This window comes from Psittacula echo, assembly GCF_963264785.1.
Source record: "Psittacula echo genome assembly, chromosome: 14".
Lineage (NCBI taxonomy): Eukaryota > Metazoa > Chordata > Aves > Psittaciformes > Psittacidae > Psittacula > Psittacula echo.
In genome coordinates this window covers 6007041-6034237 of record NC_137750.1, presented here as the reverse complement: position 1 = coordinate 6034237, position 27197 = coordinate 6007041, and the positions used below count along the sequence as shown (strand labels likewise).

The following is a 27197-nucleotide window of genomic DNA, read 5'->3' as shown; positions in this document are numbered from 1 at the left end:
CTGCTACAGGGCTGCCCCTCACAGGGTTGGGAAGGTGGGGAATGCTGGAACCTCCCCCCCGCCGGCTCCGCACCCCGGGAAGCTGAAGGGAGGACAAGGGAGGGACAAGCACCACTGCTGCTGCTCTGTGGGTTGCTGTGTATTGGTTAGGTCCGCGGCAGGCTGCACATCTCGCAGTGGTCCGTGCCCGGCTGGTTCATGAAGGTGCAGTGCTGACAGGCCCACATGGCCGCTGCCACCGCGTGTGTCGAGCCGCCCATGGCCCCGTACTCCTGCAGTCCTGGGAGCGGGACACCCACCGTGCCTGCGGGAGACAGAACTGCTCAGAGCAGGGCGAAGTGCAGGAGATGCTGCCCTTGCCCCAAGGCCAGCACCCAGGGGAAGCTCCAAGGCGGAGGCACCCCAGAGCCCATTCCCACTCGCTGCCTTCCTCCCTCCCAAGTCTCCAGCAGCCTCCAAGGTGGCTTGAGGGGACCAAGCCCCAGGGACACAGGATCCCCCCTCCCAGAGGGACCCCTTTTCTTACTGCAGAGCTGCTCGATGGTGGCCCACTGCTCTGATTTCTTCCAGGTCTGTGCCAGCTCCTCATTCTTGGTCCTCACAGCTTCCAGCAACAAGCTGATGCTGTCCTGGAAACCATAAGAGGGAAATCAAGCACTCCTGTAGTGCCCAGACTGGGGCTGTGACCAGAAAAGTGCCTTCTGCCCTCCTCCACCAGCCACAGCAAGACACAACTGTGAGTCTGAGCTGGTTTAAAATGTCCTTTGTGCTGCCCTTGTGAGGTTCACAGGCAGGGAGCAAGATGCAGATTGGCCCTTCTGCTCCCCCAACACTCAGAAACACCCTCAAACCCAAACGCTTCCTTTGCCTCTCCTTAGAGGAGGCTGTCACCAAACCAAGCTGCACTGCCCTGCGCAGGAGAGCATGTGGGTGCTGAGCCTGGCACCCAGGGGTGCAGACCCTCTGTGCTGGAGCACCCCAGCCTGATCTCCAGCTGCCCAGGGTCAGCCCTGCTGCCCCACACATGTCCTCGAAGCCTCTGGCAAAGACATGGCCCCTTCCTCTGGCATCCAGCAGTGCAGATGTGGAGCAGGGGCCTGGGCCAAGCCCCGGTGCCCAGCCAAGCTGTGCAGCCAGGGACTCGTTGGCCTCACGGATCTGGGGGCTCTGAGCCCATTATCGTTCTGACAGGAATTTCTGATTCTGAGATCCTTGAACAAACATTCCCAGCTCCCAGAGCCGCAGCCAAGTTGGCTCTGGCCGGGCTGTGACCGTGTTCACAACCACCCCCGCTCACTGCTCTGAGCTCCTCTTGATCTAGTCAGGGCTTTGGCTTCACTTTTAAACCTTCTCCAAACAGCTCAGCTGGAAGGGGAGGTGTTGGGCCGGCAGCACACCCTGCCCTGCACCCATGGCTTGGTCACCTCCACGTGACAGCCCAGGAGGAGCTGAGGGCCCCAGCGATGCCGACACGAGCCGTTCCTCCCCGTTACGTACCCGCAGAGGCATGACCTCGTTCGTGACCAGGAAGAGGAGCAGATGGAAATCAGAAATGATGTCTAGGAAGATGGAGGAAGTATTCTGGGACAGATACGTGGCCAAGCTGTGGAAGTCCTGGAGAGAGGGACAGCAATAAAGAGAAGTCACGTCTCCCCACATGGTGTCTTTATTTTCCTATGCGGATTCACTCTGACTCTCCTGTCCATCCCCTCCTCTTTCTCTGCTCTTGAACCCTGGATGTCCTCAGCAAGCCAGCCTCTCCCAAAGCCACAACAGGCACTGACCCCTTTCTCGTGATGACTCCTGGAGGAAGCCTCTGATACCTTTGGCACAGCCTCCTTAAAAATCGAGCTGTTGCTGCTTTAAAGCAACTCAAGGTTGCTGTGTGCTGGCAACACCCAGAGAGCCCCGAGCCATCCAGCAGCTGCCTCTGCTCAGCCCCATGGGCCTCTTGCAGGAAAAGGTCTCATAGAATCCCAGTCTGGTTTGGGTTGAAGGGACCTTAAAGCTCATCCAGTTCCAACCCCTGCCACGGGCAGGGACCCCTTCCACTAGAGCAGGTTGCTCCAAGCCCCTGTGTCCAACCTGGCCTTGAACACTGCCAGGGATGGGGCAGCCACAGCTTCTCTGGGCACCCTGTGCCAGCGCCTCAGCACCCTCACAGGGAAGAGCTTCTGCCTCAGAGCTCATCTCAGTCTCCCCTCCTGCAGGTTAAAGCCATTCCCCTTACCCAGAAGCTTTCCTCACCTGAGTTTCTCCCAGCACATCACGGTTCTCGATGGGGAATGGATTTTGAGAAATAGAAAATGTGTAGACTGGATCCTTGGGAAAAGTTGTAGTAATCTGTAAATCCAAGACAGGATGATCAGAGCACTGGCAGGAGGGAAAGCAAGTGGGATACGGGAAGCTCCTGATAGCCAAGAGCAGCCAGGCTACATGTTAGAGCTCAGCCAGGAGACAGCAAGGGAATTGCAGCCAGGATCTTCTGACGGCTTTGAATGCTTAAAGTGAGATTCCAATCAGCACAGTCTGTAGCTCCTCGCCGTTGTTTCTAGCGGGGCTGGAGGGTGATGTACTGATGTCACCTTAACACCAAGGGGTGGCAGGGGAGAACACAATCATGTCTGGCCCTGGGGTAACCAGGGGTCCATGCTGCTCCATTTGGGGCTGGAACAGGTGCCAAGAAAATACCTTTGCACTTCACAGAACAGTCACCCTGTGCTCTGGGTGCACAAACCCTGTGCCGAAGGGATGGGAACAGGGCAACAACATTGCACCGCGTTACTGAGCTCACAAGCCAGTGTTTAGACCAGCTTCTGATATTTAAGCCAGTCCTAATCCTGGGGGCTTTAAGGTTTGGTGGCAGTTGCTGGGCTCTGTCAGTGAGGCCCTTTGCAAGCAGAGCTGCAGCAATACCTGCCAGGGCAGCACTGGCTGCACTAAAGTCTTTTTCCCCTTTAAAGAGACAAAGCACAACGTTTCAGAAGTGCAGCTTCCCCGACCGCTCCTCCATGCACATTCCATCCATCTCCTTTCATCTTAATTACACCCCAGGTACCCGGAAACAGATGCTCTTACTACTGGAGCAATAAATTTGCTGCAGCTCTGCCGAGTGGCACAAAGAGCCCCTTGTTCTGGACACACCATTTCTGTGTCACATCCCAGTGCCAGCCCCAGTGACACAAGTGACCTGGGATGAAGGATGAGCTGCCAGCTTCCCACGGGACACTGCCTGTGCCAGGGACAGCTGCACCCCACCAGTTGCTCCGGGTGGATTGGCACCACCTCCAGCAATGTCATCTGTCATCCCAATTATCTGCTTCCCTTCCACAGCCCCCCTGCGAGCCAAAGGGCAGAGCCGTGCCCCAGGGCCTGGCAGTGCTCGCTCAGGGGCAGGCAGAGCCGGGCTCCATCGGGAATTCCCTCCGCCAGGAACAGGCATTTCTGTCCAACCAACCTGCTCTGCTGAGTCAGCGAAGGGGATGGATTGTAAGAGACAGGGACTGGAGCTTCCTCATTAGCTCCCCATGAGGTGGTGCCCAGCACACGCATCCATGGGGCTGGCTGCTCCCCCCCGTGTGGCTACGTGCCAGCTGGGATAACACCAGGCAGTGTTTTCCCAGGAAGCAAGCGTGTTCCCTGGCACCACAGAGATCCCGAGGAGCTCTGGAACCACCCCAGAGCACACCTCAGTGCTAGAAATGCCTGGCAGCAGAGGGGAAAGGAGAAAGAAGGAATATCTGTCGTATGAATCACCTCCAATATGAACTCAGAAGTGGGTTAAGAGCTTCCCTCCACCCTGACCATCTCCTGCTGCAAGCAAACAAGTGCAAGGAATACTTACATCTATGATTAAGTACTCCACCGGGAGCGGGCGAGCCAGCTGTGTGATCTCGTTGCCAAACTTGTCTATGTCCTGGAAAATAAAGAGTCTCATTATTCCTCAGCATAGAAGTGAAGCCAATGGGATCCTGCCCTGCAGACACCCACACAGGAGCCTGGGATCCTCGTCTTGGGCAGACCTAAGGGTGCAGAGATGAACCTGCTTCTATGGCGCTGGTGCTGCCCAACTCCCTGCAGCTCCTGAGGGATGGAGAGCTCCGGATCTCCATAAGGAGGACATGAGCGTGGTCACAACCCACCTGGCTCTGCTCGCCTCAGTTGTCAGCACCAGGGAGGTGCCTGGCACCACCTGAGCATTGCAGATGCCACTTTAAGGCACAGGGTGTCTCAGAAGGGAGGAACAGCACCACTCAGCCAAGGCAAACCTGACTCTGCAGAACCGGTCACGAGTCTCTCACTTGGGAGGTGGAAATCCCGGCCCTCTCTCGCACACAGCCTGAAGAACCAGCACATCACAAGGCACAAACTTGTTTTGCTTTGCCAGGCGCATTGAAAGTAAAGTTTAATTATGGAGAGAAACGGCCAGCATATGTTCATTAATCACGGGATGACAATTAGACGTGATTGATGTCAAACATGCCGAGTTCAAACACGGCTCCAGACATAAATTCATGAGAACTGACACTTTTCATTAAAGATTCTCTAAGAGGGGGTTTTATTCCCTACCTAAATCATCACTTAACATGTTATAAATCATTCACTGAGCCCCATATAAATCACACGCCCATAATTCCCAATCAAGGGCCTTACACTGAAGTTTGCATTCACTGAGCTCTCGGAAGCCCTGTGGCTGGAGGCAGCCCGCGACACCTCAGTGGAGGGCTGTGACCCCCCCAAGCAGGGTTTGGAGTAGCATTCCCGGGATGCAGCTGACTCCCTCCTCCCTGGATCCCTGTTTTCTCCCGCCACTCCCCCACTATCAGCACTGCTGCCTCACGTTGGTATTTACACGGCACAAGTATGCGGTGCGGCAGCTCTCCTGCTGCGCGCTCCCGGTACACCCTGACACAGCCGAGCAGGCTCCGGCACGCTGCTCCCCTCCAGGCAGCATCCCCCCTTTCCCTGCCCCTTTCCCAAACATCCTCGGTCCCCAGGAACCGTTCCCTTTGTTCAGAATCTACCTTCCAGTCTTTGAAGCTCCCTTTTAAAAGCGGCCCCGATAAGGATCTGTTTCTCCTTGAACATGACAGGTTGCTGGCCCTGTGGTGATTGCAGCTACGAGGCGGGTGGCTCGTGGCCTCAGATCTCCCTGCCTCTGACAGGAGCAGGAGGAGACGTGGAGCCTTCGCAGGGAGATCACAGGAGCTGAAAGCTAAACCTGCTCCTAGATCGCCGTGATACCGCAAAGAGGCAGGAATCAAATCCAATCAGACCGAAGCGGCTTCCCAAACACAACCCTGCCCCGGCAAGAAGGAACCTGCAACAACTCACCCATAATGAGCCCATCTGGAATTCGTTTTCAAATCTAATTAAGTTCTAATATGCAGAAACGTTTTTCCAGCACCTGTTCGCTTTAATCTCTGCCTCCGGGGATTTCCATGTTAAATGCCGCCTTCTGAATGTCACGCTGCTGAGTGAGGCCTCGAGACGGGCGCTGGGCTGTTAGCACCAAACTGGAACCTCATCCCCTCCAGTCCCTCAGACAGAGCCCCCCTCAACACCAGCACTTCTCCTCCAACCCCCATAACACCATTTTATTAGGCAATTACATTTTAAAGGCCTTAACAAACGTCAAGCTGGGAGAAAGACATCTTCATCCTGAACTCAGCCGTCACTGGGGCCCCAGCAGTGCCTCTTGGCATGTTATTGCTGAGATCCCCAAGCCATGAACGCCCAGAAGCAATGACTCCAAAGGGAGGCCAGGAAGAGGTTCACGAAGGCGCAAGTATTTGGTTCCTGGACAAAAATCAAGCAGCAAAGCCTAGAGGATCTGGACAATGAATCATCCTGAAGACAGGAGCAAGCTGGAGGTTGCAGCAGGCGCTGCGAATAGAGCCTTGCGAATCACTGTTTGGAGGCAGGAGCTGCAAACGGAGGAGGTCAAACAGGGGGAAGATGGGAGGCTCCCACAGGGAATGCAGGATGCACTGCACACCCCTGCAGCTCCAGGACGGCTGCAGTGGGACAGGCTGCTGGGTGGCCTCAGGTTTGAGATCTGAGTGAGGAGCCTGGGTGGCTTCAGTCAAGAGGGAGGCTCTGGCTCCATATTCCAGGGCTGGATGGCTGTTAGCATCCCACACCATCAGCATCCCATGCTGGACTCGCCCTGCTGAAGGCACCATGCAGCTGAGCAGTTCTCTGTCCTTCCTGTGCATTCATAAAGCCCAACCTCATTCTTCCCTCTGCTGATTCCAAGAGCTTTACCTGCCAGTCCTGCCCCTTTGCACACATCCAGCAGCTGACACAGAAATGAAGCAACTTTCATAAGAGCAATAGGTCAGTGAGAGTTGAAACCCTTCTCAGGAGACTCCTCGTGAGCTAATCAAGCATCCTCCTCCCCAGAGCAGCTGGGACATTTAAGGCTAAGGCGGCTTTTCCAGTCCAACACGAAGTGCTGGGAGGAGGCCAGGCAGGGGAAGTCCTTCACTGTCAGTGAACCCTCCCTGCAGCCTGGATCTGGTGCCTTCCCTGGAAGAGGATTTCAGAGCAAACAGGAGGAAGCAATGTGTGCCCGGCTGGGGGCAGCCTGCCGCAGAGGTCCCTTTGCTCTAATAAAAGCAGTGCCCTGGCACAGGGCTCACCCAGGGACAGATGGGACGGCGCTTTGCAAGCTGCAAGCCAAGGCTCAGCCGCTGTAAATGCACAAAGTCCACGCTGGTCCCTGCTAGGGCAAAGGGCTCTTTCACAACACTGGTGCCATTGTAAAGGGCTTTCGTCTTACACCATCCCAAAGAAACTCAGGGGGAATGTTAAGGCAGCTGTAAAATGCAATTCACTGCAAGGGTGACATCTCCATGTTTGTACTGAGCCAACACAAATACCTGTGATAAGAGACAAAGCCAGTCCCAAAATCCAATTATCCAAGTGTTTCAAAGGGTCTGTAAAAGGCAGCCAATCTCCTCAACTTCAGCTCTGAATAATCAACCCAGGGTTTGGAAGGCACCTTCTTAGTGAAACCAGAATCAATACCGTTAATTTCTAGAACCAGATGGACAAAGGAGACCACTCAAGGGTAGAAGACAGGGAGCGGAAAATGCTCGTATGTAACATTCAGACAGGCTCTGCCTCATCCAGCTGAGAAACAGGGTGAAGTGGCCACTGCAACACCATTGTCTTTACCCACAGAGAGCAGTTACCCTGACCTGTGTGTCTGTGTCTTGACAAGAGCGACTCCTTCCTGAGTTTCATTGCATTGAACTCACTGAGATGCCTGTGCCGGTTGTGCAACATTCAGATTGGAGACAGCGCTGCGCAGCGATGCTGCACAGACAACCCGGGGGCCAGGGGGGATGTGTTCTTCCTTCTGGCTAATCTTACCTGGGGAGGCACCTCAGAGCAAAGGAACTTGTACTCATGGTCCCCAAAGCCCTGAGTGTTCAGGCTGGAGCAGAACTCCAGCCCTCCCGAGCCAGGAAAGCAGCAGCCGCATGCAGAAAGCACACACTGCCAATTCCACGGGGGTGGCTCCTCCAAGCAGCAGGGCCAGTGGCCAACATAAAGAGAATGGTAAAGAAATAGAGGAATCACAAGGGTAAGCCTCAGGAAGAACGCCTCACCTCCCGAGGCAGGACAGCACCGGTGCCATCAGCTCTCCTCTTTCCATGGAAGAACAGCCCATCTGCGCTAGCACACACGAGGTGAGTCACGTTCAGGCAGGAGCAGCTGCAGCCCCACAGGATGTGGTAGGTCCCGCTCCCGCTCCACAGACACAAAACAAGGTGCAAGCCATGGAAAAGCAGCTCTCTGACCACAGACACCGCTTCAGCCGTGCAGGGAAGTCCTGAAGCTGCAGCTCTTGCCTGCAGCATGGGCCCTCACCCCCTCCTGTGCCTGCAGTGATGCCAATCCAAGTGCATCTTTAACAGTCATCACTGAAATAACAACACCTACTGCAGAGGCATGACACATCGTTGAGCATGATCAAAACACAGTTGCTGGCTTACCCCTCACTAGAGATGCAGCCAGCAGCACCTCTTCCTATTCCTATTCGCAAAGCCGAAGCTGAATCTACTGTGCTGCCCTGCTGCAGACAGATAGGAGGGTTCAGAAGATTGCACATCTGGATGCACAGTTGCTCTATAAATATACCCACACTACACAAAACACTGCCCTTCTGGTTCTCATCCAATAGCTCCTTTCATCCTAAAGGGCTTTCCAAATGGATACTTCCACATTACACAGAAATATACGTATGGACTTTTCTCTTTAGCAGTGATAGCTTCTGAGCGTGAGACAAAACACAGCAACTCCTCTAAAGCGCAGCTTTCAGCCCAAAGCTATCTGGGCGGCCAGCACAGAGGGGACCTCCCCAGTGAGGACTGGGGGCTCAGCTCCTGCAGTTTCAGCAGGGAAACAGGGAGCAGGGCGCTGGACCTTGAACCATCTGTTCCCTGCTGCGAGGCCAAGTGCTGGACTCCTGCTCCTCACACTGCACTTGACCAAGGCTTTGACACCATCACTGTCACCAACCCAGTAACTCTGAGGTAGTGTCTCTGACCTCAAGCCTTGCACATTCAATGAGACCCCGAAGGTTTTCCACGCCAGCAGTGACTAAGCTTTCCGTTGATTTAAGAACATTCCAAAAAAATTAAGAGCTCCTACAGCCAAACACGTTCAAGGCTGAAGGACAATCCCAGCCGCCGGAGCAGCCCTCAACATGGAAGAGGCCATTATGGAGGCGAGTTATAAAATGGATGAAATAAGCTGCAGCCCGACCCAGCGAATGTGTGGCGCATGGAAATTTCCACGCGAGGCTGCAGCCATCAGTTCTCATTCCGTTTATCTCCCAGCTTCAGATTCCAAATGGGAGCGAAGACCGTATGGGAACACCCACTGCCTTCCTGCTGCTCCCAGCACCCCGGGTGGCCCACATGTGGGACACAGACTACGGGACCTCCTGCGAGGCTGCGCCCCGAGTGTGGCACAGTGCGGGCTCCTCCAAGCAGGACCAGAGCACGCCAGGAGTGATCTCATCTTCACATCCAGGGCCAACCCTTGCACAACAGAGCTCTGCTGCATCTGAATCGGACCTGGCTTATCAGCTCCTGAGAACTGCCTGTGTGCGAAGGGAAGAGGCACAGATCCCATCACCTTTCCTCTCCAGCGCTGAAATTAGCCAAGGGGTGTTCCTCTTTATTAGACAAGCCAGCAGCTGGGTGTTAAGGGGTGGAATGGAGTCTCCCAAGCTAATTCACCCAGGCCAGCGTTTCAGGTTCAGGGCACACAAGAGCATTTTGACCAGCTCCATTTCTGTTGCTGGTGCACAATAGGCTCATTTCAGTCACCCCAAGTGAAGGCAGCTTTGCTTATCCCATGCTCCTTCATGGACAGCTTTAATATAGGCAGCAGGAGCACGCTGTGAATATCACAGAGACAAGGAGGAGATAACCAGCTCGGGTGATGGATGGCTAATTAGCTGGCAAACAGCACCATTAATTAATTCCTCTGTCCCTGCTCACAGGGCACCAGCATACACACGTTTGAGAAGCGGTGCCATTAGCCTCCGCAGAGCTCCTGTCCCCAAGTTTCTAACTCGGCCCTGCAGATACAGGGGGGCTGAAGATCCCCAGGAACAACTGTCAGGAGAATAATGACAGTCCATTCATCACCAGCTGCTCTGAAAACCACAGCACATAGCTTACCAGCAGTGCTCCTGCGGGACACATCATGCAGGAGTGTTCTGGATTCACTTTGGGGGTGTGGATCCCCCACTGCTCCTCAGGACCAGTTTATGGAGTTTAGTCTGACCCAAGAACTGGAGCACTGGCAGCCACCCCAGCACTAGAGAGGAAAGCTGGGGCACAACCCTTGCTCTGACAGCCTTCGCACCTTCCTTCTGTCTCAGAGAAGCACACACAAGGCCGGACCTTCCCTTCCTGCATCTATTTTTTGCTGCATCTGCTACCCAGTTGGTGCCTGTAAGCGTGTCACACACGAGCAAATCCCTGGCAGTGCAAAGGGAACCCACTGCTCCATTCCTGCGAGCACGCATCATATGGCTGCGCAGCAGACGAAGCTGAACTCAGCTGGGGATTAAAATGAACAGAGAGGCATGGCAAATACTGCCAACACGTATAGAGGGGAGGTGAATTTAGAGCACTTGCTATGGGCTCGTGGTGGATCACTGCAGACCTCATTTAGAAGCTGGATAGCCAATGGCTACTGCTGTGCTGGGAACCATAACAGCCCATTTACGAGGGGGAAGTGGAGCTTATGCAATTACTCTGCAGACATGTGGTGAACGGTTACTACTGAAAATAGTTCAGACCTCAAAGACATCCTTTCCTGAGCTGGCCATGCTGATTTCCATACTGATTTCCAGACACACGGCAGAGCTGGTTCTGCAGCTCTCCCCCTGCCCCAGGCACGCAGCTCTTACCTTATAGAACACATCAGGCACATACTGCTCGCTGCTGGACTCCTTGGCGTAGCCCAGCTCCGGTGCATCTCGGCAGGGCAGCAAGCACTCATCCCGAACCAGAGCCATGCATTGATTCGAGACCTGGTACCCCTCGAAATGGACCTGGTTGTCGGGACCACCTGGAAGAGAAGAGAAGAGGCTGCTTAAAAATCCCACCCAGGAGTGATTTGTCCAGTGTAACTCTGCGAGGCACAACCCCAGGAGCAACACTAAACACCGTGCTGTTGCTAACAGCAAAGAACGATGAGATGAAGCCCCTGGTGCTGCTGCATGTAAAGATTTCTAGGCCAGAATCCCCTCTAAGCTCTACATTTATTAAGTAACACGCATTTTCACAGCCAGCCTAACAGGACAGACCCCTGCAGTGACAGCAAGAGCACTCTGCCAGGAGCTTAAAGGTGAAGCTGCCCTTTCAGAGGGCTCCAGATAGCAACACCCTCCCGCTACCCTGTGGGTATCTCCTCCCTCTCAAAACAGAAACCAGACCCACAGCTCCTAGGAGCCTGTTTCATTTCCAAGGAGCTGCAAGCCGCAGATGGAGGGTTGGTCACCTAAGAGATGTCAGGGATAAGAAGAAAAAGTGGTTTCTCAGCCTGTAATGGATGGCTCGGTGGAAATCTGACATGGAAAGTGGAAATTAAGCCCCTGGCTCACTGATAGATCACATGCTTGGCGCTTTAATTTGGGTAATGTAAGCAACATCAGGTCATATGTCAGTAGAATACAACTGGAAAGAGAAGATACAGACAGATGGTAGGAAAACGTTACTATTTCCAAACCTAGGGAATTCAGGAGGGGATAGGAATTAATCCGTGTCGAGGATTTAAAGGCAAAGTTGATGCAAACTATCCAAATATATTTATATGGCACGAACTGAAGGAATCAAGTGTTTAAATAGAAACCTGATGGCTGATTGAACAGAAGAGAATGAGATTATCTGGAACAGAAAAGAGGAAATATTCATTTTCTACCTTTTGATCTCTAACCTCAATCACTCTCTGCTCCAGAACAAACACTCCTAGAAATGAAACATAGACCCAGACCCAGGCAAGGTCTGAACAAAGCCGGCCGTTGGCTTCTCAGTAAAACACCTTGTTTAAACCCAGAAATAAATAACACAAAGGCTGAGTGAGATACACATCTATCTGTAATGAAAGATGGATGCGTTGAGCAGTCTGGAATGCACGGGCAGCTGTCTGACTGCACGGGCCTCAACTGAAAGAGAGAGCTTTTCACTGGAAAAGGCTCCGGGAACACTTACAAAACCCGGGCTCGGAGCAGGCAATAGAATATCACACTTTCAGTTTTTACACTGGATGCTGTTTGGAAGTCACGAGGTTTGGGTTTGGGGTTATTGCGTTAAACAGACCCAGAACCCAGCGTATCTGCTCCAGGGGAGTTTTAACTGAGCACATGTGTCACGCCGTGGCAGACTGAACCTTGAACACTGCAACAACCAGCACACACCAACATCTCCCCTCGCAGCCCGGGCAGTGCAGAGCGTTCCCCAGTACCTCTGGAGGCTTGCTGTGAAATGGCTAATAGCAGAGGAGATAAAGCAAAGCAGGTTTTGCAGCTTCTCTCTTTCATTCAGGCAAATATGAAATGTTTCCACGTGCAGAAGAGTGCAGCATCCCATGTAAGGGTTTCCCTGACAGCAACACAAGGGAGATAAAGGTCCCTCCTTCATGCTGAACCAGCAGAGTTAACTCTCAGGCTCTGCATTCCCCTGGTTCCTCATTGCCGTTTTCAGGCAACAGCACTTGGAGCTTAAAGATTCAAACCAGAGAAGTGAGGAACAGTTATTCCCCTGGCTGCAGGCAAAAAACGCTTTCTGGATCAGAGAGGTGGATGCTCCAACTCTGACCCTTCATTAAGTTTCCTGCAGGGGACAGGGTAAATGATTGTAGAGAAGATAGCAGAAGGAATGAAGAAGCGTTTTACTTGCTAGAGCAAAGCAAAGCCCTTGTTAAACAGGACAGATGGGGACCGGGATGTCTGGTTCCTCCTGGCAGAGCTGTATATTCTTCTATTAACAAGAGGTAATTCATGTGTAACCTGGAGAGCTGGGGCAAGCCCAGGCCAGTGAATACCTGTAGCCACAACTGTGACAAACTTGGATCCAAAATGACCATCTGGAGAAAGGCGACAGATGTTGGGCTGCTGGTTCTGAAAGTTCCCAGCTGTGATGCACTCCTCTGCACTTAGATAATACGTGTCCTGAGGGAAGAGCAGCAATATCAATACCAAGGACAACGTGGTGGAGCCCAGGCCCATTTCCTTGGTCTGCAGCCAAAGAAAACTATCAACACCCCCCGAAAACATGCTTTTGTAGGAAGCTGCTGCAGAGGCTGGGGAAGGTATGTGACATGTCAGCTCTCCAGCCCTGAGCCTGGCTCCTGCCAGAGGGACTGCCCCACCTGGGCTTCCCCCCACCTCTGCACACCTTTGCTTTTCATTTTAACAGGCTTTCATTTTCCAAATGGGGACGTCATTGATTTAGAACGACAGGAGGCTGAGAAGGTCAAAGCTTGAGCTATATATATCTCACAAAGCCCAGCCCAGAGGAACAACCTCTGACCGAGCCACTCTGGCTCAGTTTGCACCTCAAACCACCCCAATCATAGAATCATCTTCGAACCCCAGACTGGTTTGTGTTGGAAGGGACGTGAAAGCTCATCCAGAGTTTCTTAAACCAGGAGCACCATTTCTTAAAGCAGAGTGGCTGAAGGCAGCTTTGCATTCTAGATGAACAGCTTCAACCCCCTAACAGTGCTCTTCGAGCTCCTTTTCCTCCAGAAGCTTCTGAAGAACCAACCCCATTTCACAAGAACTCTATTCCCAGCATCACCTCCAGCGCTGCTCAGCACCCTGCTGGGCACAGCCAGCATTTAGCCATTACCAGCCCTCAGCACCAGCAGCTCTCATTAGCTTGAACCTCACCTTGTTTCTGCTGTATCGAACAGTCCCTTTCCGTGTGTCCTCAGACACCAGATCAGTAAATATCCAGCCAACCTATAAGGAGCATTACAAGGAAAGTTGCTTTAAGGAAAAAAAACACCCAAACCCCAAACCAGAAGAGAGCTTATACATTTTCTCCTAGCAGGACAAGATGTTCTTGGCTCCTCGCACGGCCCTGCTGTAGCTGCCTGAAGGAAATGGCTCTCCCAGCTGTGCCGGGCTCATTTGAATCCCATTTCCAGGAGCAGCATGCCAGCTGGCCGGCCGGGGGCACCTGCAGCTTTATGTTTCACTATGGAATATTTTTGCATGGAAAGATCTGGAGGCTGCAAGAGGCCTCTCAGCCGCTACCTCCTCCCACCCACAGCAAAAAGCATTTCCTATCGAGCGCAGAGCAGGAGCGCCAGCAGATGACAAAGCAGCTCACATGATCTCATTTGGAAGCTCAGTCTCTAGTTAAGATAAAGCTCAAATGTTCCCGCTGGAGTATGATTCATTCCAAACTGGCCTGCTCCGATCCAAAACCCACATTCCTGCTTTCTGCATTGTTTGCACCTAGGAGGATGGATGTGTACACACACACCGCTGCGTGAACCCTTCACACACGTGCTGGAGCCCGCTCTGATCGGCCCCCTCCTGACCATTAACCCTTCAGAGGGAGAACTGCTGGTTCAGATCCCAGCCAGCTCAAACCCCACACCCAGCGCTCAGGTACGTGTTAAATGATACTGATTAAAGATACCTGACCTGAGAAGCAGAGGAAAAGCGTGGAAATAAATAACACACACAGGAGCTTTGCTTCAGACACTGGCAAAAGGCTGCAGATCTTATCGTGGAGAACAAAAGACCTCACCACAGCTGTTTATAGTCTGCTGTACCGAGGCTTTTCTGCTTTGTGTTTTCTTTAGCAAGCCAAATCTTGTTTGTGTACATCTCACTCCTGGCATTCGTGTGATACCAAAACATTTCCCAAACAGGAGAATAATCAGCACAGGTTTGAGAGATGTCAGCAATCCCCTGGATCCCAGCAGCCATACATCTGGGTTGGGTGGCTGAGGGGGAACAGAGGGCTGAGGCTCAGCTGCTGGGGGACCTGCACCCCTCAACAACAGACAGATTGCCTGCATCAGCAGCATCAGGAGATAGGACCCCACAGAGGAGAATAAAACACACGCAACAGCCTCTGCTCTGGAAGCGGAGCACAGATTGTGTCAAAAGGAAGAAACTCAGAAAGCAACTCCAGCTGCATCTGCACCAAATTAGCACTCACTGGGGAGATGCTACCAGGAACAGCCCCTATCTGAGGGGAAATAAAAGGGAAAATGGTGTTTCTGCTTCTTTGCTACTCCCTTTGATGTCGCTCATAACAGAGGACTGCTGACTTCAGCTGCACAGCCCGGCTAGATGCTTGTGCTCAGGAAAATGCTTTTGGTTTGTTTTCCAGACCTAAAAGCCTAAGAACTACCAACACAAACACATTTCAGACAAGTCCAACATTTTGGTTAACCCCCTGGGGCTGAAGGGAACCACCAAGGCCTTTCTTCACTGCCACACCAAGACACATGAGATCCAACATCATTCAAACCTTTCTCAGTCCAAGCTTTGCCGCAATCTCATCCACAACCTCAGCTTTGGGATCTTCCAGGATCTCCAGGCTGTTCTGGGTGCCAATCTGCAGCAGAGAAAAACTTGCTGGTGAGACAGAACCGGAGAAAACATAATACACTTGGCCACTGTCAGGAGCGAGACAGAGAAGGAAAGCAGAGGTCAAGGTTTCCCCTCCAATGTTACCACTGACCAGTTCCACCCCAGGGACCTCCTCTCCTCACAGGCCCATCCCACCAGAGCTCTTCAGCTGTGTTTTCAGCCTGTGTCAGGGTTTATGAATGAAAGACTGAACATTCACAGACAGGGCACTGCTGTTTCGGAGCACTTTGGAAAATGCAAGAGATTAAATCATTTTCCAAGGCTCTGTGTTCAGCTGCCAGTTTTGCTGCTGCTTCATTTGTCTGCATCGCTGAGCAGCAGAAAGGCAGGAATCTGGTGAATCCAAGAGCCCAGCATAGGCTTCCCCCCCGTGCTCTGGAAAACACAACCCCATCTGGGTGTGTTTCAGAGGCGAGCTCTCGTGTGGGGAGATGCCGTGTCAAGAAGCACAGTAGGGACTGCTTGCCAGGGCAGCAAAAGCTTCCTTGCTCTTACCATGCACAACCGAAAGCACATGAACTTCCAAAGCAGGAGCTTAACAGTGAAACTGAAACAACAGAGGGCCTGGCTCTGCTCATATACAGGGGTGTGTAGGGATAAGAAAAGGAGGAATGGCTTTAAACTGACAGAGAGGAGACTGAGATGAGCTCTTAGGCAGAAGCTCTTCCCTGTGAGGGTGCTGAGGCGCTGGCACAGGGTGCCCAGAGAAGCTGTGGCTGCCCCATCCCTGGCAGTGTTCAAGGCCAGGTTGGACACAGGGGCTTGGAGCAACCTGCTCTAGTGGAAGGTGTCCCTGCCCATGGCAGGGGTTGGGAATGGATGAGCTTTCAGGTCCCTTCCAACCCAAACCATTCCATGATTCTACATGTGATCCATATCGGAGAGAAAGGAAGAACATACAAACATCTTGCAGTCCTGCTCTCACACACACTCCTAAAGAGCCACTTGTTCTTTTTCCACTGATAAATCTGTTGCATCTTACTCTAACAGCCCTGCAGAAATCATCAAGAGGAAGCAAACATACAACCCACCTCAGTACATTTGTACACAGCGCCTGCACTTAGAGAAGTGACTTTGATCAGCACTGAAGAGCCAGAAGGCAAACCCTACTGCAAGCTGAGCCCTGTGTTGGGGGCAGAGTGGCTTTTTGCCTTTGTCATCTCCATTTTCAGCTCTCTGACACCACGTTCAGCCTTTGGGCTCCTGAGAGGCCAGACTCTCCGGGTGGAGCCGTGCACCATCTAGTGGGGACTCGGCTGCTCCGAGGCATCAAATCTCCTCCTCGGCCTCTCCATCACGGAGCAGACTGCATTTTTGTCTCATTAAACTGCTTAAAGTTTCCCAGAGAGCTCATAAGGATTCTTTTCCCTAGTAGAGACTTTGTTTTCAAGCTGTTGTGTATCACAGCCTTGGAAATCCAGTAATCAAGGAAATCTGAAAGGTGAAATCCTCTGCTCGGAAGTCACCCTTAGCTTGAAATCATCTGAGCACAGAGTAACATAAAAGAAAGTGTACAAATAACAAAAAGCACATCTGGGTTTTAAAATTCTTCCAGTGGCAATAACTGACAGGGACACTAAAGACATAAATCACATCACCTTTATCATGGGACTCCTGCTCATGGAGCTGCAGTTGGAAATACTGCAGGAAGTTTCCCAAACACAGTGTTTCTGTGCTCCCTGATTATCTCTATGAGTGAAGATGGACTCCACGGGGCCCAGGTTTTACCTGTGGGGGTTCATAGATGGCAGCAACCTCGGCCCGGATGCCCAGGGGGATGTCTTTGTGCTCTGTGTACCGGCCATAGAGGTACCCGAGGTGTTGGTTTCCTGTCTTCCGCCAGAAGTCGAGGAAGCGATCTGCAATTGTGTGGTTCTCAAACATGATGTTGTCAACATGCCTGTATTTCTGTTTGACAAAGTTCAAGCGTCAGGCCATCCTACCACCGAAACCTTCCCACTGCCCAGGACACACATCACCCCTCTGCAGCCTTTCCTCTCCCAAGAAAGGGAGCTGACCCTCTCCTGCTGCTGCAGCCTCCCCTTTGGCACCACTGCCCTGCCCAGCAAGCAGAACCCGTCACGGGATAGAGTGTGGAGAAGCACTGAGCACCCCCTGAGCTTGGCTTCTTTCCTAGGGCCCTTTGCAACTAAAACCAGGCACTGATATTTAAGAGGAAACAAGGAAAAGCAGTGGGTGGCCTTTTGATTCCCACGAGGAAAGAGTGGGGATTCATCGTTAGCACAGGCGTCCTCCACGTTTAGAGGAAACTGCTGATCCAGACACATTCTGGAGTCCTTTTCTGCAAGGACTAAAGACCTTAACAGCCATTTCCCAGCACCTGCCAATACTCAAGGGCTCCTCACTCCAAGCTGGCTGCTCTTGAAGTCACCTCTCCCAAAATAAAAGCCAAGCCCCTTCTCAGCTTTAGGCACAAGGCTCCTGCGAGCTCCATCTCACCTGTCTATTGAGAGTGATGGCGCTTGGCTGGCACTTTGTGCAGATGCCTTCTGGCCACGGAGGGTGCCCTTCACAGCCTGACTTGATCTTACAGCTGATGTTCTCCAGGGCAACAAATTTCCCCCTGCAAGGAGGAAAAGAGGAGGCTGCTGTTAGCACAGAAATGCTTTTGGGTCTCAAAAAAACCAAGTGGATAGAAATAAAGAGGATGCAGGGTAGTGGGAAACGGGGCGGCAGCAATGCCTTGCATCTTCAGAGGATCTAAAAGCACCCTGCAAAATCCCACTGGGAGTGATCCCTGAATAACCTCTGCTGCCCACTTAGTGTGGGAGGTCGAGAGGCTGATGGGTGGTCCCCAACTCAGCTCTTCAGCAGATATTCAAGCAAGAGCAGAGACAAAAAACTCATGGGACCCTGCTTAAATAATTCATGCAGCACACGGGAAGTAATAGATTATACCACTAGGGCAAATTAGAGCTCCTTTCATGTGCAGGAGGCTTCCTGCAAAGGGAAGTTCCCTTCAAATGACTTGAGCTGCATCTCACAAAGCCATTAGAAAAATCCCAACGGCATTTAGGAATAAGAGGGGGAAGGTTACACCTCTGTGTAACTCATCTAGAGGAGCTGCACTTCAGAACACAGGGGTTCTCTGCCAGTCCTGAAGGGACTTTAGATCCTTTGCAGTTCTTTTGGTGCTCCCTCTCTGCTCAGCACTTCCTGGCCTGTGTCACCACAGCGTCCTCCACCCCATAGAGGGGTAGGACACATCTTCTGTTAGTGGGTGATGAACTATGGCACCACGACAGGCAAAGGTTTCACTAAGGACACACAGAGCATGGGACAAAGCAGAATCAGGCCCTGAGGAATATCAGGCTCATCCTTCTGTCCTATTCACATTTGTAGGTAAGGAAAGCCATTGATGAATCAAAGCTCCCCAGGTCCACCACAGTCTCAGTACCTCTCCATGAGGTTTGAGACCCAGGCTTGGAATCATTATGGAACCTCTTTCCTCCCATCTGGCTTTCTTTCCCATCAGCAGCGTTTCCTGGAAGCAATTACACTGCCACAACAAAAAAGAAAAGAAAACCACATTTGTTTTCCTGCCTTTCTTCCCCTTTTCTTTTCAACGTGCTGTTTTCTCCTCAGGTTGCCCTTCCCATAGCTGTATCCAACACTGCTTCGGTGAGATCAGTCTGTGCTTTCGGTTGTATTTTAAAAGGAAAAGAAGCTACAACAAGATCCCCTCAAACCCAGAGATTTTCTTACTTGTCTGCCCCTCCGGTCAGCTTCCTGATGTAGGCATGGAACGACATGTGCTTCACAGGAGGTTCCAGATGGTTCAAATAATCCTCATCAAAAGGCTGCCAAAAACACCAAAGCAAAGGCAGGTCAGACACCTGTCTGCTAACACATTGAGCACTGAACAAATGGATGTTCTAGAGTCAACCCCTCTGCCTCTCAATGTGGAAACAATCAAGGAAGCTTAGGCTCATTTTCCAGGCAGCTACTACTGAGATACAAACAGTGGGGCTTTACAACAGCGAGTTTTAGTATCACCTCCTACTTTTAGAACAGATTGGCTCCACAAATCACAATGAGCCTCAAAGGCAAAAGGCTTTTTCCCTTTCAATATCTAACAACAAACAAAGAGCCCAGCTGCTCAAACAGGGCCAAAGAACTTCCAGAGCAGCCGGCGGGGGAACAGCCATCCTGGCTTGAGGGCTCTCTGCTTTATGCCATAAATCACACAGCACATTTGTAGGTGTTACTAAAGCTGCCTTCAATGTGGTTGAACTGGGAAGTGCTGGGATCCATGAGAGGGGATGAAACAAGCAGATCCAGGCAGGAGACAAGAGGGAGGAAAACTGGAGCTTTTCTAAAGGACTTTCTGTTAAACTCATCACTGCAGAGAAGCAGAGCATGAACCAGAATGAACCCAGGGTCAGGAAGGCCTAGAGCTTTAGTGAGCCTGGATGTGAGCCAGCACCTCTGAGAGAGCACAGCAGGCTCCGGACCCAGAACTGCCACCCCTGCGTGGGCAGTGCTCTGAGGAAAAGCCTCCATCCTGGAGGAAGCTGAACGCAAGAGCACATGTTTTTGTGGGACTTCCTAGGGCACCTTCCCAGGGCTCTTACCTCCAGTGGCACACAATGCACACACTTCCCCAAGGGGCCGTGGCGACACCTTTGAGAAGAGAAAGAGAAGTAGCGTTAGATCTCATTTAACCATGGCAAATCAGACTGGTTTGGTGTGTACGATCTATACAAACACAGAGCTCTGAGCCCCTGCCCACTCGGGAACATTATAGAGGGGTCACCACAAGATTAAAGGTTCACTCTGCGAGGCCCAGGTCAAGATGCAGCCCTGCTCACGCCTGTGCTCTGCTCCCTGCAGAGCCACGTGAGGCCCTGTCAGATCACAGCTTCTCAGGTTTTACAGCCCCACACTGGGGCTGCTTTTCAATTCAAAGAATTCCAAACCTACGTCATGGGCTTGGTCCGGGTGGCTTTAACAAAGAGACAACCAAAATGTTCAGCCTTTATCAGGCCCCAGAGGCTGGTGTGGAACAAACAGGGCAGCATGTGTTTATCGTGCAGATAAAGACCTGCTGGGGGAAGTTATAAAGCAGAGGGGAAAACATCTCCTTTTGAGGTGATTGCTTTAAACCAACCCCAAACCAATAAACCCTCCCCCCCTCTGCTTTAGGTCAGAGCTGGTTTCAAAGGAAGCCTCTGGAGAGGAGCACGGCGCTTGTAAAGACAAAATGGATGAGATCCAGTTGCAGCATTGCTTTTAACAAAGTATTGTGGCAGATAATGTACATAAAGGACCTCTAAAGGCTGCTAATGCACTCAGCTGAGCGCCAGCATCCCTTCATGTTTAGATTGATATGCACTCCCAAATACAGGAACAAGCCCAGACACACTCTTTTTATCATAAATATCCACCACTGTGCTCTGGCTCCCTGCTAAGAACAACACCTTCATTTATTGTGCTGAAAAATGTGGTCAAGTTAAAGGCAGGTTTTGTGCCATGGAGTGCTGGGGTTTTGCCTTGATTGTTTCAATAATGTGACACTTCCCTCATCTATCATCAGCCTGAAAAGGCTCGATAGGATTTGCCACGTAAAGGCTACGTCTCTCCCGAGTTCCTTGCTGCTGCAGCACTAAAGATAAACCAGATGGAAGACAACACCACGGGAAGGGAGAGCTCTTCTGGTACAGAAAGAATTCCTGGTTGCCTTTAAAACCTTCATTCGAGCCCTTTCAGAAGTTACCCTGCAGAGGGGTCCAGCCCCAAGCCCATACCAGAATAAGACATCAAGCCAGCACCCAGGGACGTTATTCAAGCTCTGCAGACAGAGGACATTGTAGCAGCATCAGTGCAGATTTCGGGTGGTATTAACTCACATTGTGTTCTTACTTCTACAAAGACCACAAGCTGCTCTGTTTACCCAAGCCTCTCGCAGCTCAGAGCCCTGGCAAAGCCAGGCTGTGTTGTTTTGCTGTGAGCAAAATGGACTCCCTGGTTCCACACAAAGGTTAGGAAGGCACGTGATGGAAAGGAAGCCAAAAACTAAGCAGGCAGAGACCCAAGTCTCATTTCCACATCTTTACCATTGGATACTTCCACTCATTCCCTTTTCTTGTGTTTTTCCTTTGTCAGGAGTGGCTGGATCCGAAGATCCTGTGTTCCTGCGTGGGACATCAGGTGAGGCACCACCTGAAGACAGTGATGTGTGGCTGTGTTGACTCTGCCCAAGGAGGGGGAGACTGCAGCAACCAGAAAAGGCAGCACCGCTCAGGTCCCTGCTCTGACAGAGGATTTAGGAGGCAAATCTGATCTTGATGCTCACTTAGCACCGGGTGGGAGCTGCACATTGAGACCATATGGGACAGAAGCTGCTGTGGACAGCAGGCCCCTGCTTCCTAAGCAATATGCCACACACAGAGCACAACCTCCTGCTTCTACACAGCACCGGCTGCTGGGACATCCCGGGAAGGACTCAAAGTATTCATTTTAATCCAGAGAACTCCAATGTTTTACGAGCACAAAATACATGATCCCAAGTCCCATAGCAGTGGCCACCTTGACCAGAACAATGGATGCTCTAAATGAGTCCTTCCTGGCAAAGACCCTGGGATTTTGGTATCTGCTTCCTTCCTTCACCAGAGCTTGATTGAACCTTCCAGGACAATGACAAGGGCTGTTTTTCCTTGTGAACATTCCAAAGGCAGCGAGGGCCATAACAGCAGTGCGGGGGGCAGGTCCTGTAGCACATTTCCTGGCTGCTGGCTACAAGCTCTGATGAGGCTCAGATGCATCAGCAGGAGCAAATTCAAGCCATACTCACAGCTGCTGGTCTCGGTTCCGGTAAATCTTCCCATCCTGTTTGATCAGATACTGGTCGATCTCATCTTCCACCACCTGAGGGGCCCCCACGGGCCGCAAGCTTTGGGAGACAGAGGTGTCCATGGTCTCTGAGGAGGAGCCAGCCGGGCTTGAGGGGTAGAGGAACAGCATATCACCATGCCTGTAGGTGTGGGAAACATAGACAGGTATCAGGAGATGCTTCTGGGTAGCAAACCTCCCAGACCATAGAGAGCATGTAATTTATCACAAACTGTATCCTAGAATCACATATAATAACATATAAACTAACATGGACTAATAAACACATATAATCTAATCACAAAATCCCAGACTGGCTTGTGTTGGCAGGGACCTTAAAGCTCCTCCAGTTCCAACCCACTGCCACAGGCAGGGACACCTTCCCCCAGAGCAGGTTGCTCCAAGCCCTGTCCAGCCTGGCCTTGAGCACTGCCAGGGATGGGTAAAGGTGGAGAAAAAGGCAACAGGAGGATATGGAGAGAAGTAACAGCTCCAGCAGGAAAAAAGAACTCGTGTAGATCCTGTGCCCATCAAGTCACAGCCTTCCCGAGGCAGCTGCCAGCACTGACACATTCAAGTGACAAGTTGCAAGTAGTGGTAACAGCTCTTGTATTTTTAACCAGTTTAATGTTACTCTTGACACCAACAGAATGAAAACATTCGCAGCAAACATGAGGCAACTGCACCATTGGCACCACTCATCCCGGCTCCAGGACTGTCAGACTCTGGCATCGATGCAGAGCAAAAGGGGATCAGGAGGGAAGGATGAGGGAGCTTGCTGCAGGCTGTGAGAGCAAACAGAGGGCCTGGTGCTGCCTCACCACCAAACACACCACCACAAGTGACCTAAGAACCGGCTACTGCAGCCTCACACGTCATCAATTTGATCACCCCATTTCACATCAAACTTGTCCCTTCAAGGAGCTGGCAAGAGACAGCCAAAACCTTGGCACTGCTGTAAGGGGACATGGCTGCTGCTGCCCAGCTCGAGGGAAGAGCCCAGGCAGGCTCAGAGGGGAGGCTCCCTGCACACAGAGCCCCCCTGCACCCACTGTGCTCCCCCCAGACTCACTTGATCTTCAGCAAGTTGAGGGATTTGTTTTGTGCTGCTGTGATCTCGCCTGTCCTGTTTCTATTGGTGTACACAGAAAAGCCATTATTCCTGAAGCCAAATTCTTTTGCAACCTGAAAGAGAGAGAAGAACGACACGGTTGAAGGCACCTCACACCCCTAGGCAGATGCTGAAAGCTGCTTAGAGTGCTAAATCCAGGGAACTTCTATTGCAAAACTTGAGCTGAATTCATCTGCATTTCTGAAGCGCAGAGGATAACCAAGGAAAACAGAAACACTGAGTAACACAAGAGATCTATTTTAAAAAGGAATTGAAACAGAACATGTCTCTCACTCACACAACATAAATGCAGCACTTTATCTAAACCCAGGCAAGTGCTGTCATGACTAGAAGGGGGAAACTCTCTCCTCATTACCCCAGGTCTTTCGCTCAGCCTTGCCAAGTCATCCTCATCTTCCTGTGACCAGAATTCCTCCATCCAGAGCTTCACCTCTGAGGATCTCTTGCCCTCATCTACTAGTTGTTCTCACGGCCCTCTGCTCTCACCCACCAGATGCTACATGAGTTTCACTCAAGCTCTTCCTGCTGTTCTCCCTTCTGTCTTCCCTCATTTACCTCTTTTCTCCCAATGGAACTTACCCTCACAATAGCCACCTCTCAGTCCCAGGCAGGTTTTTCCCTGCTCATCCTCTCACCAGTTCATTTTAAGGCTGTTTTACTCTTGCTCAGCCAAACACCTCTTCACAGCAACAGCAATTCTCACACTGGGCCACTTAAAGACGACATCAGTTTCAAAGTGCTGTTAAAAGTTTCTCTAGATGACAAGTTTCATCCTAAACCCTCAAGTGAGCAGCCTTGATTTTCATTAAGAACACCTCCCTGTGGCGTTGGTAGGGCTCACAGGCAGTGACTGCACATAGGCTCAGCCTCAGGAGCCACAAACAAAGAGCAAAGACATGGAAAGCACCTTCTCTGAGTCAAACATTACCTTGTCAGGCCACGCACTTCCCTTAGTTCTAGGGGGACAAATCCCACAGCACATTACTAAGAGGTGCAAGGCAGTTCCTACCTCATTCTAACCTGCACACACCCCAGAGATCACTTTTCAGTGCTCTCACCAAGGAGGTGCTGTAAAAGAAGATTACTGAGACCCTCCTCACTCTGATTTCTTCCTTCTTTCGGGGCTTCTCTGGAGTCAAGGGGGAGATCCAAGCGAATTGCCAGCACAGAAACAGCAACCCGATGCTGGTTTAATTGCAGCTAAATACAAACCCCACCATATGGATGAACATCTCAGCGTTACAAACCACAGCTATTAACAGGCACAGATCTTGGGTGGTAACGTTTGCAACTTTCCTCTTGCAAGCAAACCCTGTACCAGCTAAAAGACACCAACCACGTCTTGTATTCAGCTCTGGAAGAGGACAGAGTTTTCCCCAGGCCAACAGGCAATGTCAGTGAGTGGTGATGCTTTTGTTCCAACTGAGCGGTTGCAGGAGGATTGTTCCACACGGCCTCGGGTTATATGAACCCCTGAAAGCAGCAGCTTGTTTTGCACTGGGATTCCGAAAGCTTTTCTTTCCTTGGGTGAAGCTGTTGAGAGACCGAGGGGTGGCTCTGACCCAGCCCTGAAATCCATCAGGATTTTCGCCTGGTCAGGTGGGGATTGATGTGATGGTCTGAGCGCAAGCCTCAAACAAAGGCAATGACTCACAGAGAGCAGAAGGTTTCACTCTGTTCCCATTCCCCCTTGCAGGGGGAAAGGAAATGGAGCTGACTGAAAGAAAGGCCCTTCAGGCACAGGAACACAAAGTGCTTCTCTTATAAAGCAAAGGAATCCTAATCTGACAGTTCCAGGTTACAGCAGAGTTCCAGGAGGGAAGGAAACAGAACTGCTCGCTCTTGAATAACAAACTTTAAACATTAGGCAGTTGAATTCAGACCAAAGAACAAGCCACAGCCAACTCCAGATGTGACAACTCCAGCACTTGTATGTTCTCCTCATCCCAGAGTGGATGATTCTATGAAATCCTTCCCAGCAGATGCCAGAGGCTCCCACATCACCTTAAGAATTCACCTCAATTCCTTCCCTGCTCTCTCCAAAACCATACTGGAAAACCAGCAGCACACAAAGCACATTCAAATGTTATTCAAAGCATAAATCAAGCAGCTGAGTCTGACCTGAAAAGGCCAAAGGCTTTGACTATCAGCTTTCATAGAGTCACCGACTGGCTGGAAGGGACCTTAAAGCTCATCCATTCCCAACCCCTGCCACGGGCAGGGACACCTTCCACTGGAGCAGCTTGCTCCAAGCCCCTGTGTCCAACCTGGCCTTGAACACTGCCAGGGATGGGGCAGCCACAGCTTCTCTGGGCACCCTGGGCCAGCGCCTCAGCACCTAAGAGCTCATCTCAGTCTCCCCTCTGGCAGGTTAAAGCCATTCCTCTTGGCCTGTCCCTACAGGCCCTTGTCCAAAGCCCCTCCCCAGGTTTCCTGGAGCTCCTTTAGGCACTGGGAGCTGCTCTAAGCTTTCCTGTGTCACTGTCAGCCCCAGCTGCCATTTCTTTGCAAGAACCCTATAACCGTGTCCTAAAGGCCCGTCCCCATCCCCCTGCAGAGCCCCAGGTACCTTCTTGAGGAAGGTCGCCACTGTCTCGCGCTTCGTGGCCGTGATTCGCTTCACCCCCTCCGGCGACTGCACGCGGATGATCTGCAGGAGGAGGACACCGCGGGTCAGTGCTGGCCCAGGGCCAGAGCCCACCCTGCTGCAGCCACGCTGCCTCCTGACCATCCCCTCTGCTCCTCCCTCCTGCTTCCAGTGCCCCTCTTCAGAAGAAGGGGCAAACACAGAGCGGGGTGGCACTGGCTGAGGTCTGCCCAGCACAGGGTGAGTTACCCTCGTGCATGAGGCAAGAAGTTGGCAGCAGGAAAAACTGACGCTGCTTTTGTTTGGGTCCAAGCTCTGACCTCAGACGTGGAATTAAACTTCCAGGAGCATGAATCAGAGGTTCCATGGGAGGGATTTATTCAGTGCCTGCCCACAGACACTGGTCTAACCGGTGCTTGTGGGCACCTGCACTCTTGTTTCGACTGATGTGCAACTTCCATCACTGCTGAAGGGATGAGGGGAAGAGCCACAGGCTCATGGTGCTCCTGTGAGACAAAGCAGCAGCCGTGCTGTGACCTGGAGTGAGAAATAGGGAAAACCAGCACTTCTGGGGACAAAAGGCTGGGGACAACCCCTCACAAAGGGGTAAACATCAATGTCAATGTCCTCATGGTGCTGAGAGCTGGAGAAGTGACTCGAGCTGCTCTAAAGCTGCCCTAAAGCACGTTCACCTGCGGATGGGTTCTGCAGAGCCAGGCTCAGGCTGGCAGCGAGTGCTGGAAGGAGGGACACGGGGGAACACGGAGGCTGCGGTCCCCTTTAACACTCTGACTTCCAGCACAGGAGCGAGCCCAGCACCAGGGCCACAGGACACCCTCACGGTACCGGGGAGCTCCTCCGCCAGCGCTATCGGCTCCAGGCCAGGACGGGGCCCCTTCCCCGGGACCGCGGCTATTGGGGACCGGGGGTCACGGTCCCGAACCCCGCACGCTCCGAGGGGCCGCCGGGCCCGGACACCGCCGCTCCCCGGGCGGGCCCCGGTGCGGGCTGAGCGCGGCCCGGCCCGGCCCCGCCGCCCCACAGGAATCTGCTGCCTCATCGCCCCTCCCCCCGGCGCGGCCGCCCGGCCCCACTCACGATGGTCTCGGCCATGGCGCTGCCCGCCGGGCCCAGGCCCCGCCGCCACGTCCCGACACCGCCGCGACCCTGCCCGGCCCTGCCCGCTCCGCTGCCTGCCCCGGCCCGCTTCAGGCCCGCCGCCTCCCGGGCCCGGCCCGCCGCCTGCGCCCGCTCCGCCCGGGCCCCGCACCCCGGCACACGCGTTCCGCAGCTTGAGAGTTCCTATCCCGGGCGGGGCGGTGCCACCGCCACAACCGTCCCCCTGCACGGCTTCGGTGCTACATCCATAGCGGTTCCCCACGCTGCCTCGGTGCACTCACCTCAGTCGTCCCTCCGTGCTACCGCACCCGCACTTTCGTTCCGCCCACAATCGGTCCCCCCCAGCATCATGCGGC

General features: G+C 52.4%; 1 protein-coding gene across 1 annotated transcript; it reads right to left on the bottom strand.

Annotated features, from left to right (window-relative positions):
* Positions 1-121: 121 nt before the first annotated feature.
* NPLOC4 (NPL4 homolog, ubiquitin recognition factor) lies at positions 122-27010 on the bottom strand. Its single transcript, XM_080629315.1, has 17 exons — positions 26821-27010; positions 25705-25785; positions 23076-23188; positions 21966-22145; positions 19747-19795; positions 18878-18972; positions 17612-17735; positions 16880-17059; positions 15030-15116; positions 13427-13498; positions 12577-12703; positions 10442-10602; positions 3845-3916; positions 2248-2343; positions 1498-1614; positions 527-629; positions 122-304 (listed from the first exon to the last, which is right to left on the bottom strand). Exons 1-17 carry the CDS (start codon positions 26833-26835, stop codon positions 147-149), a joined length of 1830 nt encoding a protein of 609 aa, XP_080485441.1. The 5' UTR covers positions 26836-27010; the 3' UTR covers positions 122-146.
* Between the last annotated feature and the right edge of the window lie 187 nt (positions 27011-27197).

Excerpts from the sequence above, each read along its gene's own strand:
- NPLOC4 (XM_080629315.1), bottom strand. Across the intron at positions 17,736-18,877 it reads CTGACCGGAGGGGCAGACAA|GGGGAAATTTGTTGCCCTGG; the intron begins GTAAGAAAATCT and ends TCCTCCTTGCAG. Across the intron at positions 13,499-15,029 it reads CAAAGCTTGGACTGAGAAAG|GTTGGCTGGATATTTACTGA; the intron begins GTTTGAATGATG and ends TGCTCCTTATAG.